The sequence below is a fragment of the Pyrus communis genome, chromosome 10 (genome assembly GCF_041283825.1).
Source record: "Pyrus communis isolate YQ-2024b chromosome 10, ASM4128382v1, whole genome shotgun sequence".
NCBI classification, from domain to species: domain Eukaryota; kingdom Viridiplantae; phylum Streptophyta; class Magnoliopsida; order Rosales; family Rosaceae; genus Pyrus; species Pyrus communis.
Window position 1 is genome coordinate 26,390,580 of NC_142574.1, and position 14,931 is coordinate 26,405,510.

A 14,931-nucleotide genomic window follows, 5' to 3' on the forward strand; every position below is an offset into this window, starting at 1 on the left:
AATTAGAAGATGTGTGAGAAATAAAAATGATTGTGTGAATATAGCACCACTCACTATAGATTACACGACATGCACACCATATTAGAGATTCAACACTTTGATATGACCATTGCATTATTATAATATACACCCTACATTATTGGATTACATTGAAACATAACTACATATGCTGTAAATTTGTTATAGTCAATGAAACAATAGCATAGGTAAAATGACAAATGCTTGAACCTAAGTGTCTTTTCAACTCACATGACATTTGATATGCATCTCGTCCTTAAACTGAAAACACAATCATATTGTAAACCTAATTAACGTGATAATCGTGTAGGTTGAGAAAAAAACTAAGAAATTAAAAAAGTTGGATGTGCAGATTGCGACAGTGAAGTGAAATCTGGCAAATAGACTATGAGGCTCGTGAGTCGTGATGCAGGTTACCGTACCCATTCACAGTGGGGGACCTGAAATCACTTTCGATTTTACTTTTGGAGCGTTCAGATCAATTTTAGTTAATGAATTTCACTTTGAATTTCTACAATCTGATAAGAATCAGTTTGACACTTGGCCCTCAAATCTTCTCTGCAGAGTGTGACATTCAATTGAAAAGAGTTCCAATTGGGCACGGTTAATTGCCCAATGGAATATACTAGGAGCTGCTTCATGCTGTTTGAAACTTTACTGAAGATTGAGGTTACGTCATAAAATTGATTGGCTATATGAGAGTAATTCAATTTACTTGTAAGCTTATGCAATGTCCATTTTTTTCTTAATGTGGATCATACTCTTAACATGTCTCATTACGTGTGGCCGTAGGGCTTCACACGTGGAGAACCTTCTCTGATACCATAAAGAAAGTTGAGTATCCATCATAAATCCAACTGGCTATAAACTTGCTTAGTTATAAGCCCATTCAAGATTCCTCATTTCTTCGATGTGAGATTCATACTCTCAACGCTTACAAATTGGAAAAAAACTTTGATGTACATGAGATTTTTTAATGTGTTTTAAAGTATTTGATATTTTCTAATTTATAGAAATTAAAATCCAAGTTTACAATACTTGAAATATCTTAGTCCGAAGCATCATAGAACCTTTTGTTGTATACACACATTGATAACTAGTCGTAAAGACAAGTTTTTCTCCTTTCAAAATATAGACTTTTTTTAGTATCTATATACAATCACTGTCGACACCTACTTAAGTAAAATTGGTCCCTTAATTTAACTGTGTTGACACTTAATGCTTGTACGTACGATACATACACCAGATTAGGTTAATTATGAATCATGATAAACTTTGTTGATGTAAGCTCAAAACACATTGTGATATTTTCTAGTTGATTTATAAAATTTGAGCATGAAAATTATCAAGAGAATGTAACTACTAAAATTTGAGTTAGGGCATGTTATTGGCACCCAAATCTTGAGTTCCTCAAACTACTTATTAACAGTAGAGAGTTAAATAAAATGCATGGCAATAATTGAGTTGCGGGGAAAACTACAGGCTCAATAGCATGGACGATTTCAAGTTTACAATGATAGGTTTACGAAGAGATGAGGTCATATGACGGTCCCCATTGATCTCCGCAGAATCTGAGAAGTAGTTGGGACTTATGTAGGACTTTGGGAGACAGATGCATGCATGATCCATTACAACATTTCTATTAACACATTCTATTAACACATCGATCACACATCCATATCATAATTCCACACACTTGTCAGCCTTTTCAACTTTCATCTCGTCTCTCTCTCTCAGGTTTTTCTTTTGTACTACGTAGCATCAGATGCCAGCAGTTCTTTTCTGGCAAAGCTTTCCCCTTGATGGTCGAGCACGATTTCATTGCTCACGGACGAAAAAATGGCAAAAAATAAAGTATTTATTTCCCTTCTATATATATACTATATTGGAACTCCAAGTCTTGACGGTAGGCGAGGCGGTGGTGGTTGTTAGGAGATGCAAATGTTTGCGAAAGGTGGAGAAGAGGAGGAAGAAGAAGAAAGTGAGAGTGGAGAGACAAAAGTGGGCCATCTTGCTTCTCTTTTTTCTCAAATGTTGGGAAAATTTTTAGGTGTTCCGGGTACACCAAAAAATTTTGGTGTACCCACACTCATTAAAATTTGATTTTATTATTTTATTGAAAAAAAATAGAGGGTAGGGTCCACCATTATGAGTGAGGGTACACCAAATTTTTTTGGTGTACCCGGAACACCCAAAAATTTCTCCAAATGTTGAACCAAGTGGGACCGATGTTTACCAGATATTAGCAGGTTCACCGGCTTTTCCTTCTCCAATTGACAACTCAATCCAGCCACCCATTTGTTGTAGCATGCAATGATACGTATGGGTATGAGTCGTATGACTACAGATTTTTCGCTCTCTCTTTATCTTTCTCTGGGCGGCTTATTATGTCCCTTCCATCTGACCTGGGTGAGTTTGTAAAAAGCTAAATCCACTACGCTCTTTCTGAATTCTGATGTGAAAATTCATATTCGATTTAAGGCGCTCTACAGGAGGTCATGTGGCAGCTCACTCACATGCAGGACAGCAGGAGGCAGGGTTGAGATAATACTTTCTCACAAATTGCAGGAATATTGCACTTTTCAGTTTGAGATATCTAGTACTCCAGTCCTTAAAAAATGAACTGCCCAAAGTACATTTAATTCACCCAAATAAATAGTAATAAACTTGATTGAACAGTAATTAGTCAAATGTATTTTTATCTAAAAAAATGAGCTGCCCTAAAGTCTAGTTGATTCGTATTAAAATATTATTAATTTTTTTATAAAATAATAAAAAATAATATTATTTTTAATTTCAGATAAAATTTTTAACTAATCTTGTCACACCTTGTGTTATTTTTCGAAACTACAATTTGTGTAGAAGATGGTTAGGTATATATATATATATATATATATATATATATATATATATATATATATATCGTTTAATTTTTTTCTATATTTTTAAACATTTTTTTAAGTTAATTAATCTGTACCGTTGAATTTCAAAAAGTGGACACGTGGCCCACGGTGAGATTCTGACATCATTTATTTATTTATTTAAGTCTGGAACGCGCACCCACGCTCACTTGTATCCCACACGCTATCCACAAAAAAAGAATTAGTCGTGGCTGACGTTAGATAGGCTAATTCCTCACTCAGCCCATTATGGGCCGACCTAGAGACTAGGGTGGACTTTGGGCTGGTCTATTTTGTTGGGGTGGAGTGGGATTTTGGGGTGCCAACCTATTTTTTTAGACTTTGGGCCAGCCTCTAAATGAGAGGTGGACTTGCTCTAAATTGATGATTAATCGTTCATTTTCTAAATACACATAAGAAGAACTAAATAGTTTTCAAATTAAATGAACGTAATAAATTAGATTATTTGTACAATAAAATGATATCACGTCATCATTTAAAGAGAAATTATTTGTTATGGTTATGCAGAAATGTAAAGCATGCATGAGATATTATTTTGGATCATGCATATTTGCGCTCTACAAAGAAAAAAGGGAGGGTTGTGATGATTTTAATTTTTTTTATACTAGGTAATCTAGTATCCTTATGCATGAAGATAATTCATTCGGTCCTTATGCATGAAGATAATTCATTCGGTTGTTGTGGTCGAACTTTATTATGGATTTCTAACCTCATAATCTATATGACCCTCTTATCTCTTCCTTCTCTAAGCTTGGGTTATGAAAGAAATACAAGAAAGAACTAAGAAGAACCTATCAGCAACAATCGATTTTAATCCTAGATAACTTATGATGTTCATATCGACCTATTATGTATCTATGCATCTAGCATTTGGTAGACGTCATACTATATCTGTCCCCAGGTTGCATGCATTATTGGGGTATCAATGTTGTCGGATTTGTTCAAACACAGAGCTTTACCTCCTCTCAATACTACACCAACGGTTCCACCGAGACAATTATCCATTTGATGTTAATATTAACACTGAAAGAAAATGATTGCTCCACTCTTCTACTGATCTAGATAAGAAAACCTTGTGCATGGCTCTGACGATGTCGTTTATAACGTAGCTTATAAAAGTATAACTTCATATTTTGTTGGTATTTAACACCATGCTTATTTAAGTTGTGTGAGACGAGAGAATTTGGCTTGCAAGCGATTTTATATTTTTCTATTTTCAATTTCTTCATCACCACACTTAAACTCAACGGAAAAAAATAATATTTTTAATTGATTATACATTTTTTTGTATTTATCTCTCTCATAACAAGATTTTATATTTCAATGTATCTATATGTTTCATTATTTAATAGAGATCAAAAGAGATGAACCCAAAACGATTGTAAAACAAATTCTTTCTAGCTAGTTGTATCCACCACAACACAGTTGATGTCTTGAAGATAAACTAGAAAACACATAAGCTATGGAAAATGGATACTCAGATAGAGAGAGGACCAGGAGCATCTTAGTTCTCTTCAGCATCTCTTGTCTTTGTGCTTAATCCGCTAAATGTGGTTATATTACTTAAACAAATTTTGGGGGAAAAATGTTGGATGAGCTGGTAAATTACTTAGTCCCTGTCTCCTTGAGAAGAGAGTAGACAATGGTGGTGGTGGAAAGGGACCCAACGTCAGGATATTCGAGAGGCCATCATTGTCCCAAATGTTTGACTCATGGCACTCTACTTCTGTCCACCCTTTTGACCCTATCCTCCCCTACTCTTTATAGACCTGATGCCATCCTGAAAGATTACCTTCTGGCTCATGGCTACACTGTATACTGTCGGCAAAAATGGCACATATTTTACAATTTGTTAAACGTTTTATAGAGAAAGGCAGCATTTCACTACTAATCGTATTTATATTGTTCTAATTTTATTATTCGTGTATTTAATAAGTGCAGAGTATTTACGCAAAAAATTTCGATATAATTCGAAATGCAGCCAATTAACATTAGTATATAAGTTGTAATTATTTTGTAAGATGAACGGTGTAGAACTTTTACTTTGTTCAAGAAGATTACATTCTTCTCTTATTGTGCAACTTTTGTTTAAGTATAACATTTGGATAGAATAAAGAAAAAAAATTAAAGAGGTTAAAAAATAGAGATGTGAAAAACAAAGTATGCAGAAATCATTAATGTTTTACTTTCCTGCATTAAGAATGTTAGCATTGGTTCTTCAACTAATGTTTGTATTTCTCTTCATATAGCTTCTTTTGCGATTTTCCGAAAATGTTATTTGCCTGTCAAGGAATTTGTAGGTTGAGTGATTAAGAGCATTTATTTTTAGATATAAGATGATGTGTTCGATTTCTTGTGAGTTTTCTCTTTCATTGGCAGGAGGATGCGAACAAACCAGTTTATAGGCCACACAAATCTGTAACGAACTAGATATGAGCTCCAGAAGCTTGCTAAGTAAGGATTCGTGCAATTTCCAAATAAATTGTGGAGGCCATGCTTCTGCATTGAAGAAACAAGTCTGGGGATATCCTGGGTTGAACTAGGGTTCCTATTTGGATATAATCGAAGCCCATTTGCATAGAGTTCTTGCCACTTCCTGTAAAATACCAAAAGGGCATATTTTGTGTGCTGGCTAGGGATTCAGATGTGATATTCATATCCATAAAGGTATGTTTGTTTGCCATCACCGGATTGGACTACTTATTAGTGTACTTATTCGTGTAGTTTCGTGTGGATTCTAAAAGGTAAACATAAAGATTTGGATTCGGATTCCGTCTTGATTTGGATTTGGATTTGACTTTCGTCTTGATTTGAATTGTTGGGTCAGTCACGGAGGACAGAGAGGTGGTTCCATTGAAGGAAAAACTTGCAGCTGAATCGAAATTTGGTTCTTTTGACCTCTACAGAATAGGAAGGTTGTCTCTGTAAGTTCATTATCCTGCTTCTTAGTCCGATAATGCATCAAACGCTTTATTAAGTCAGACCAGCTTAGTTCCTAAAATTAATTCAGTACAACAAATGCACCCTAAATGCTTTCGGTTGTGTAACCTTTGATTTACTCAACCAAAAGGTCAAAAGTAAACAAGGGTAAGGGTGTGCATGAAGAGAAAACAGGCGTACGTATCTCTCTGAAGCAAATTAGCACTGCTGAAATAATAGAGATTGCTTGCCAAAACCACTTTCGATTCTACCACCTTTCTTTTTTCTCAGTAAAAAAAAAAAAAAATTATTTTCAGTGTCTACCCCTTGAATTCTTGGAGAGTTTGATCTCCTTATCTCCTGCCAAGACAGGCTTAAAACTCTGTATTCACAGCCAGCTAAAAAACAAGGAAACAATTTCACAATGTAGGTAAAAATTCAACACCCATGAATCAGGTGAAAAGTGTTACAGTTTGAACTGCCACAATAGGCTACTGCACCGAGACCTCTCATCTTAGAACGACGTTCAACTTGCTCTGCACCAACTCTCTTACATTCCACTGCATACACATTTGAAACAGTTATGGAAGTGTGAATGCTCCTATGAAGGAAAGATATGATTACATCGTCTCGCTATAAGACTTACCTGCAACTTATTAATTTCATCATCTGTGAGCGAGCGTTCCATGGATCGATATGCAATTCTGTAGCAGTGACTGGTCATCCCTTTCTTGTTTGTGAAATTGTCTATCAATTGCACCTGGCAATGAGGGAACAGGTATTTCAGTAAACGCATAACAACATTTCCAATATACTGTCAGGTAATAGAGATCACTTCACCAGACTCGACAGAGTAAGTTGGGGCAAAATACTTGATGAACAAATATCACACAGTGGTGGTAATCATAGATGAGATTTTCCATGAATGCATACGAAAACTTCCTGACTTGGATTACAAATAACTTTCCAGGTGTAGGAATCCTTCCACAGAACCATTTTAGTAAGGTTGATATAGTTAATAAATATAGCAGTTCAGGTGTGGAGGGGTTAAAAACTTTCAAATCTTTCAATTTTAAGCCACATCAGTAGAAAATCATTTCAGAAAACTAGCTGCACCGAATACGTCAAGTTAGAACTGCTCTTTATTTCCAATAAACATCAAGGTTCAACCACAATGTTCAAAATCTACACCTCCAGTAAATTTATGAGTGAAAACAGGCATACCTCCTCTGCAAGATCTCCAGCAACTTCTCTAACAACTTCACATAAATTGTTTTCGGTGAAAGACTCGTTTATCCAAAAACTGACATCTTTGTAACAAGGAGGATACTGAAACGAAAAGAAAGTTTATAAGAATTGTTAGCAAGCAGTAATTTACCCTAAAACCAATAGTTAGATCCACAAGCAACAAAATCTTAAGAAGCCATTTGGCTTTCAAGGCAATAAAAAAAATCCAGTCATACATCATCATTTCTTTGTTCTTTCTTTTACTGAAGAAAGTTGGGGTTCCACCATAAAACCAATTGGCAACATGGGGAGTAGCTCAACCTCTTATAAGCCCATGCAAGGTCCCTCCTCCCATCAATGTGGGACTCATTCTCAACATTATCATGGTTCAATTTTTGCTTTCTATCTTTTGATACAAGATATAACAAAAGGGCAGCACAAGCTCTAAGCATACGAGGGCAGAGGGAGGGAGATCAAATATCTCACAAAACTATATCTTAATTTTACACAATAATACGTGACCAGAAAACTCAGTAACCAGAAAGTAAACATGCTAATTTCCTATGTGTGAGTTGCAACAATACCTTGGAAAATGGCTTGAATTTGATTCCCAACTGGCCACTCAAAAACTATATCCAAAATTGGATAATTAGATATAATGGATTAGAAAAAAGCCAAGGACTTTAATACTTGCTTATTTCACTTGTCAAGACTTAAAATTGAGCAAATAGAACATAACTAAAAAAAGAGAGGGGAAAAATCATATTTAACGGATTCAGAAACCACCTGAGAGGTGAATCTCTCATCAGTTGACCAGAAAAGCCGAATATCAGGGATGTCAAATAAAACCATTGCCAGCCGTTCCAGTCCAAGTCCAAAAGCCCAAGCAACGTTGTCTGTTTTGCCACTTCTCCTCAATATTTCTTGTTCTGTCACCCCACAACCCAAAACCTCCAACCATTTTTCCTGGTATTGTGTTCAACATTTATAAAATTGATTTAATGCTAAAAATATTCATGCCTCCAAGCATCAATTGAAAAGTACGACAAGGGGTTTCAAAGCATGAATTGTAACAACAGAAAACTTTCCTAAACATAAGAACCACGAATTATAACAGTGGCCACTAGTTCAATGTGAGATTTGATTATCAAAAGGTGTCCCAGTACAAAGCATGACAAAAGCACTAGTTGGATATGAACAGTAATAATCAACAATGGAAACAGTCAGAATAGAAAGTATCTCCAAGGAATTGCATAGATATATTTTTGATAAATTTTACTTTTATTACTTTTTCATCTACAGAATAGAAAGGGGCTCAAGGGTCACTACATGTAATCTAAAGTTTAATCTAGCGTAAACAACTACTTCCACTCGAACTCCCAGATCTCACAGGCAGCAGATAAAGACAAAATCATACTGGCAACTAATATACTACAAAGAATAATCCAACTGTTGGTTTCGGATTTGGGTGATTTTGGGTAGACATGATCTTTGAGAGAAGACCTAAAAGATAGAAAGTTAGAATTGTTGAGATACATTACAGAGTGGGCCAAACAAAAATGTGTGTCAAAAGTGTGTGTCCCAGGATCCTAACCCATATGTATCAGAAATAGCATGAAGTAGATTCACAATCCACAAAGAAACACGGAATTTTTGTTTCGCGTCCCAAAATGATCAGTGTCAGTAGTATACCTGAAAAAATATCTCAAGTTCAAATGATGGGTTGGTAAATGGGAAATATGTATCAACCCAGCGCATTTCCACAGAACCTGAAAATTTCAATCTGATAAACTTAGATGTTCCAAAACAACTCTATCAATCCACCAAAAAGAATAAATTGTATCATATAATAAATAAACAAATAAATTAAATAAAATTAAGAAAACACTCTAAGAATTTTTGAAGCAAATAAAACTCCATATGCTTAATAGCTATTTGTTGAATGCTAAAGCACTCAAATGGCACACCAAATTACAGCTTGCCTAGGAGATATGAAGCACAGTGGTTCAAGATAGATTTTACCAAATAAGTGGCGTGCCAAACCCTCTAGACATTTCTTTAAATCTCCAGCGGCATAAGATGTGCCATCTGTCCCAGATGCCTCCCAATCTTGTGGAGAAAAAACACGAACACCTTCCATCTATATGGGCAGGAAATAAATTCATTCCTTGAGGCAGAATTCCAAGAAGCTAAGCAGCATTGAAGTCTTATTCTAAGCATTAGAGATAAGAAACCTGATGGAACACAGGGTAATGCGTTGAGTCAATGGAATCCCTACGGTACACATCTCCTGTTACAAGGAAATGAGTATGTCCTCTTCTCAATATTTCTGCCTGATGAGCACTTGTATGACACCTCAAAACGGTTTGAGAGTCAATATAGTACGTATCATTATAACTTCGACTTACATGATCAGCAGGAACCAAAACATTGTCAAAATTCTGAAAGAATTGAAATTTGATTCACTGTCAAGAAGTCACAGGGTTCTTACAATCTTAGAAGGATAAAGGAGCACTGCAATAACACATATTTACTATTCTTCTTTTATGAAAAATGCATGACTTAATCAATGAGGTTAACAATCCAGAAACGAACCTAGGAGATATGAATGATAAATGCTATAAACTAAATATTCTTGTCCCCTTCATTTGGTGTATTTCATGGTCCAATTTTTAAAATAAAATCAAGTTCGTACCTCTTTCACAGAGACAATTGGGCAAAGATTATCAAACTTATCGAACTGATTTGAGTAATTGGTGTCGAAATACTCATATATTGCATTCTTCAAAATCCCAAGTGGGTGCTGATCTCTTCTGTGGAGTTGCAGTCCAAGCTTTGCAAAAATTGTATCCGGTACATTGTTTGTGGGGTCATCCCTCAGCACATCTACAAACCCATAATCCAAAACTATCAAGCCACTAACAAATCTTTCAGAAGACCAAGTCTGCAACTTTCCAATTGCACATATCCGACAAAGCATCAAAAGCAACATATGATGAGAATTCTAACATGCTTTGAAATGTTTGTTAGACTTAGGCCATCAAACAGACATCCAACATCAAAATGGAATGTACCCGGAAACAAGTATTCCAGAGTGCAATGGATTTATGTGAGATACAATTCTCTAACAAGTATACAAAACAAAATGCAAAACTTTTCAACCAACCAAATTGCATTACGAACAAAACATACTGCAGAAGTTAATGAATAATAGAATAAATGGACTAACCAAAGTTGTAAAAACTTAAAACCAATTCAAATATTACAATTTCACAGAAAACTACTACTTACGGAACGAAGAAATTCACAGTTTCACGTTGCAGAAATGCAAACCAAGTACAAAAATTTCACCACCACTGCAAACCCAATACAGAAAAACAACAAAAATATCAAAAACGAGAGCAACCCAGATGAGGGAAATGGTCAAAGTTACCATCTTTAGCAATTTTGACGCCGCCCAGCTCGAGCACGGAAGCCACCGGCTGCCTCCATTTCTTGTTGTGAAGCTTATCGGAGGAAAGATCTGTAGAGGAAGAAGAGAAGGGCAGGCAGAAAGTGAAGCTTCTGAGGCAAGCTGTGCGGAGAGAAGGTGAGGTTTTGGAGAAGAGAGTGGTCTGCGCAAACGAGAAGGCCGTTGCCATTCTCGTTGGGACTGGAGAGAGCTGTGCGCGGCAGAGTCTCCGTACTCTTATCGATGATTTGGGGCTTTGCTTTTTGGTTTCTTTCTTGAATTTATTTGTCTCGGGTCGGAATTTGGGTTTGAAAAGCCCAACCTCGTAGCTAGGCCCAAAGCCATATATGTATCATTATGGCCTAGCCCACTAATGAAATGTAATACCCATACTAAGCAGAATAAGTTATGTGATTTGAAATCTAAATGTTAGACCAAGTCAGACTTCCCATTTACATTCAAAGTCTCAAATCTGTTGTGTGCATGATTTTCTTTATCCCAAAGGGAGTCTGATAAGTCTAGGAATATTTTGAATGTTTCTTAGCTAAGTTTATTATGTTGTTGTAAAGTTTGAATTTCAAACTAGCGTGTAAATAGGGTATTTCAAACCCACTGATGTAATCTCTATGATCTTATAAATACAAGCAACCCTCCATCGAAGGGGTGTGTAAAAACAACTGAAAGCCTAGCCTACTAAAGTTTTACATACTATTCAACTAATATTATGTTTGCAAAATGATAACTTTTCTTGTTTATTGATAGATACATTGTATATGACTAATTGGTACGATTGTGACTGTTATTTGATACGAATGCAATTGAGATAAATATTTTCTCTTCATCGGCAAAATAATATAGTTCGTAATAATTAGACTCATGACCTATTTACACACAAGTAGAGATTAAAACGCTAGTAAACCAATTCGTCATTGGCATGGAGTATGCTTTAAATTTGATTAATTCATGAGAATCGTACCTAATATTAGTCAAACCAAAATTAATACCGATAGTATTAGTGGCTTCGTTGCCCTCGGTTGGTATAGACGTTGAATGCATAAAATGTTTTGGTCCAGTTAATACTAGAATCTCTAGATTTGTACTTTCTGAATAGACTGAGAAAAAGAAGAAAGACCACCTTACTTAATTACGTTTCCAACCAATTGTATAATTATATTATATATCATATCGTGTTTCTGGCACACTGAAAAATGCATATGAGATTTTCATCATCGTATGCTCATTCATTGGATATCAAAACGAATACTTTTTTTATTTTATTTTAAATTGGAAATAAACAACCAGTGAACCTCAACACCAAAAAGAACAAACAGTGCAGAAATTAGAGGAGGATTCAACTGCGAAAAACAAAACGATCACTGAACCTCACCTGTTACATTGCAAAGAAAAACAAGAAATTAAAAACCATTCCCGCAGGCAGTCATCCACAATGCAATAGTTAAAAAAACAAAAATAAAGAGTAGATCTTACTTGCCTTGTCACGTCCTAAAGCTCATTCTTTTAACGGATTGAGAACATGACCAATGAACAGAACCGCTCCAGTCACTTCCTCTCTGATTATAAACATAAATGGGTGATCAGCCACAAAGTCTATCGTTTTCTGTATAAATGGTTCATCATCACCATCCGCTTCATCGTCAAGGTCGCAAACAGTAACAGCTGCAGCTTCTGTGCCTTTTTCATCAACTTCAATGAAGGATTTGTGAATTATTTTGGCCTTACCTAGACGTGACTCCACCATCCCTGTCAAATCACCTTCACCATTGAAGGGCAACACCAATCCTACATCCTTGAGAACTTTAGAAGCTTCAAAGCCGGAGATAATCTTAAACCTTGGGATTTCGAAGGAACCAACCGCGACTCGTGTTTCAGGGCGATGACGATCTAAGAAATCAGGCTCGGAACAAACTCTCTCAACAAAAGCTGGGAGCCCATCTTTCGCATCAGGAAGTAACAAGTACATACAAAATTGTCTCCCATTGTCTTCGCCTTGTTCGTAAGGAAGCTTCGAGACTTTGAAGCCGTCAAAGGCTTTTACAAACTGGTAATCGTAGCTTCTCATGAAGCGCGCCTCAACAGAAGTACCGTCGAGAAGGTGGAAGTAGTCCTCTTCTAGTGTCTCCGATGTATCAAACGGGTCACTCCAAACTGCTTTAAAGTGTAAAGCATTTGAAAATATAAGCCTGGTATTGGTTTTGACTGTCCCAGGAGCAAGAACCTCAGTGATAAGGCCCTTCGTCGCCTTTTCAGCCCATGAGTTCACTTCGGCTCTCGCTTTCTCAGGGTTGGTTTTAAAGTTAACTTGTTTTATAGCCGCCTTGTGAACTGTGTCCACAACCTCCTTGAAAAACATAAAAGGTAAGTCCTTTATGCATAAGGGAAACAAAAATACCCATATCCACGATCAAACCCTAAAATGCTCACGGCTGTATTCTGACGTACGTACCTATAGAGAACATGGTTTAGAGTTTCTCTTTCTCTCTCTCCTTGTCTCCGGAGTTGATGCCACCGCAGGGCGCTTCTTGGCCCTCTTCCTCCGACCTGCTGCCGTCTGAGATTTCAAATCAACCAGAAGATCCACCAATTGCAACCGCGACGGACGTGGGCAATATTTTTTTTTTTTTTTTTTTTTGCCAGAATATTATAATTTCTTACAAAGTAATCTGGAGTTATTGATTCATAAATTTAGCAGGAGTCTTCATTCCAGGGTGGAGTAATTGTTTTAGTGACGGAGCTTTAACTGGAGGCCATCAAGAACATGCTACTGTCCTCACTCCTCAGGCTGTCAGAATTGTGATGTAAATATAGCAACTGCTGATTGTTCTAGTGACGGAGTTTTAACTGTGGAGATAACAAAGTGCGAAGAAGATTTACTCAAGCTTTCTTTTTAGCATCTCAACTCAACGGATATTTGTCTCGTACAATAACTTTCGTGATTTTTTATCACTTCACTATGGCTAATTCGTCTGGTATCTAAATATATACTTCAATCTACTTGCAGACCATTAAAGCAAAAACCAAAAACAAAACTAGCCACTACTTTATATAGAACTGTATTATCCAAAAAACCTGGAGCCCTAACCATTGGTTCTTGCCAAGAATCGCTATTTACTTTTATACAACAATATATTTACACTATGCATCCACGAGATTTGTATTAACGAATGTATGATGGAGATCGTTTTATAATTGAATGATGAAGATTGGTCTAGGAAGAGTTTGTTAGAAGGTTAGAGTTAGTTACCTTGTGGGCTAGTATAAATTGTAAAAGCTTTCTCATTTTCTGTAATTAGTTCAGCTTAGAAGATATCAATACAAGCTTTCATTTTCTTCCAAAGCCTCATCTTCTTCTCCATTCCACTGTGATGGATAATCTTCATACTTTTTCGACGTAGTTAACAATTCAATTCTAAAATCACTCATTTACCACTAACCTATAGTATTAAATGGCCAGAATAGTTCAACACAAATATGGCAAAATTTCAAGAGGGATCAGAGAGGCCACACAAGATAAGGGTGATAAAATTGAAATGTTATTTGTAATTCGTTTTTTATCATCTTCATACTTAAGAATTTGTATGAGTCGACTATAAGATTACTTTCCATCAAACAATTATTATTAAACTAAAAACTAGTTGGTAACACCTCACACATAGGGGAATGGATCCTCTCCAGATCTTTCCCATCAAATCCACCCAATTCATTAATCCGAGTCTCTGAAATTTGATTCAACTGTTACAAACATAGGATTCCTTAAAAGTTATAATAATTTTAGCTGTTGAATCAAATTTTAAAGGTCTGGATTAATGAATTGGGATGGCTTTGGTGGGAGAGATCCGGAGAGATCTCTTCCCCGCACATAGTGCCAATGAAAATTGAAGACTGGTTGTCTGTGAATGATGGTATAAGGTCAATTTGAAGGGGCATATATACTTTGACTTTAAATGAATAAAGTTGAGATTAGATTGGACTAGGCTCATGTCTTTGATTGAAATTTGTTATGATGTCATTTCGTTACATTGCGTGTGTAACCCTTGAGAAGAACCTTGGCCAGTTAAAACTAATGATTTTATCACTAAAAAAATACTTAAGGATGGGGCAGTAATACAATACGTTTGAGTTGATTGGTAATAATGTGTTACTATTAAGGTAGGCATTGATGTTCAGTCGCATGTTATTTTCCCAACAACCTGCTCACCTAATACTAAACTAGCAAGCAACCTTTGTTGTTGCAGTTGGTTTAGAACTCGTTTGAAACTGTTTTTAAAATGATTAAATGTTTTTTTGGTGAAATTAGTTTTAGATTTCAAACGTACTTAAAACGTTTTCTGTAAAAAGCATTAGTTACTAAGAATTGGTTTCAAAAACACATTTTTT

The 14,931-nt window shown here is 35.9% G+C and overlaps 1 protein-coding gene and 1 pseudogene across 4 annotated transcripts; both read right to left on the reverse strand.

The window, feature by feature from the left end:
• Positions 1-6,190: 6,190 nt before the first annotated feature.
• LOC137729124 (phenylalanine--tRNA ligase, chloroplastic/mitochondrial) lies at positions 6,191-10,796 on the reverse strand. Of its 3 annotated transcripts, XM_068467960.2 has the most exons (10): positions 10,519-10,795; positions 9,781-9,971; positions 9,320-9,526; positions 9,108-9,225; positions 8,778-8,854; positions 7,872-8,051; positions 7,670-7,714; positions 7,083-7,187; positions 6,505-6,618; positions 6,191-6,418 (listed from the first exon to the last, which is right to left on the reverse strand). In XM_068467960.2, the coding sequence occupies exons 1-10, from the start codon at positions 10,724-10,726 to the stop codon at positions 6,368-6,370; spliced, it is 1,296 nt and encodes a 431-aa protein (XP_068324061.2). In that variant the 5' UTR covers positions 10,727-10,795; the 3' UTR covers positions 6,191-6,367. The 3 variants fall into 3 exon arrangements, with proteins under 3 accessions (XP_068324061.2, XP_088534395.1, XP_088534394.1); XM_088678269.1 differs by lacking the exon at positions 9,320-9,526 and having other exon boundaries at positions 10,519-10,796; XM_088678268.1 differs by lacking the exon at positions 7,670-7,714 and having other exon boundaries at positions 10,519-10,796.
• A 989-nt stretch (positions 10,797-11,785) lies between these two features.
• On the reverse strand, positions 11,786-14,018 carry LOC137728474 (serpin-ZXA pseudogene; annotated as a pseudogene). Its single transcript, XR_015952508.1, has 2 exons — positions 13,799-14,018; positions 11,786-13,395 (listed from the first exon to the last, which is right to left on the reverse strand). The product of XR_015952508.1 is annotated as a serpin-ZXA pseudogene (transcript).
• Between the last annotated feature and the right edge of the window lie 913 nt (positions 14,019-14,931).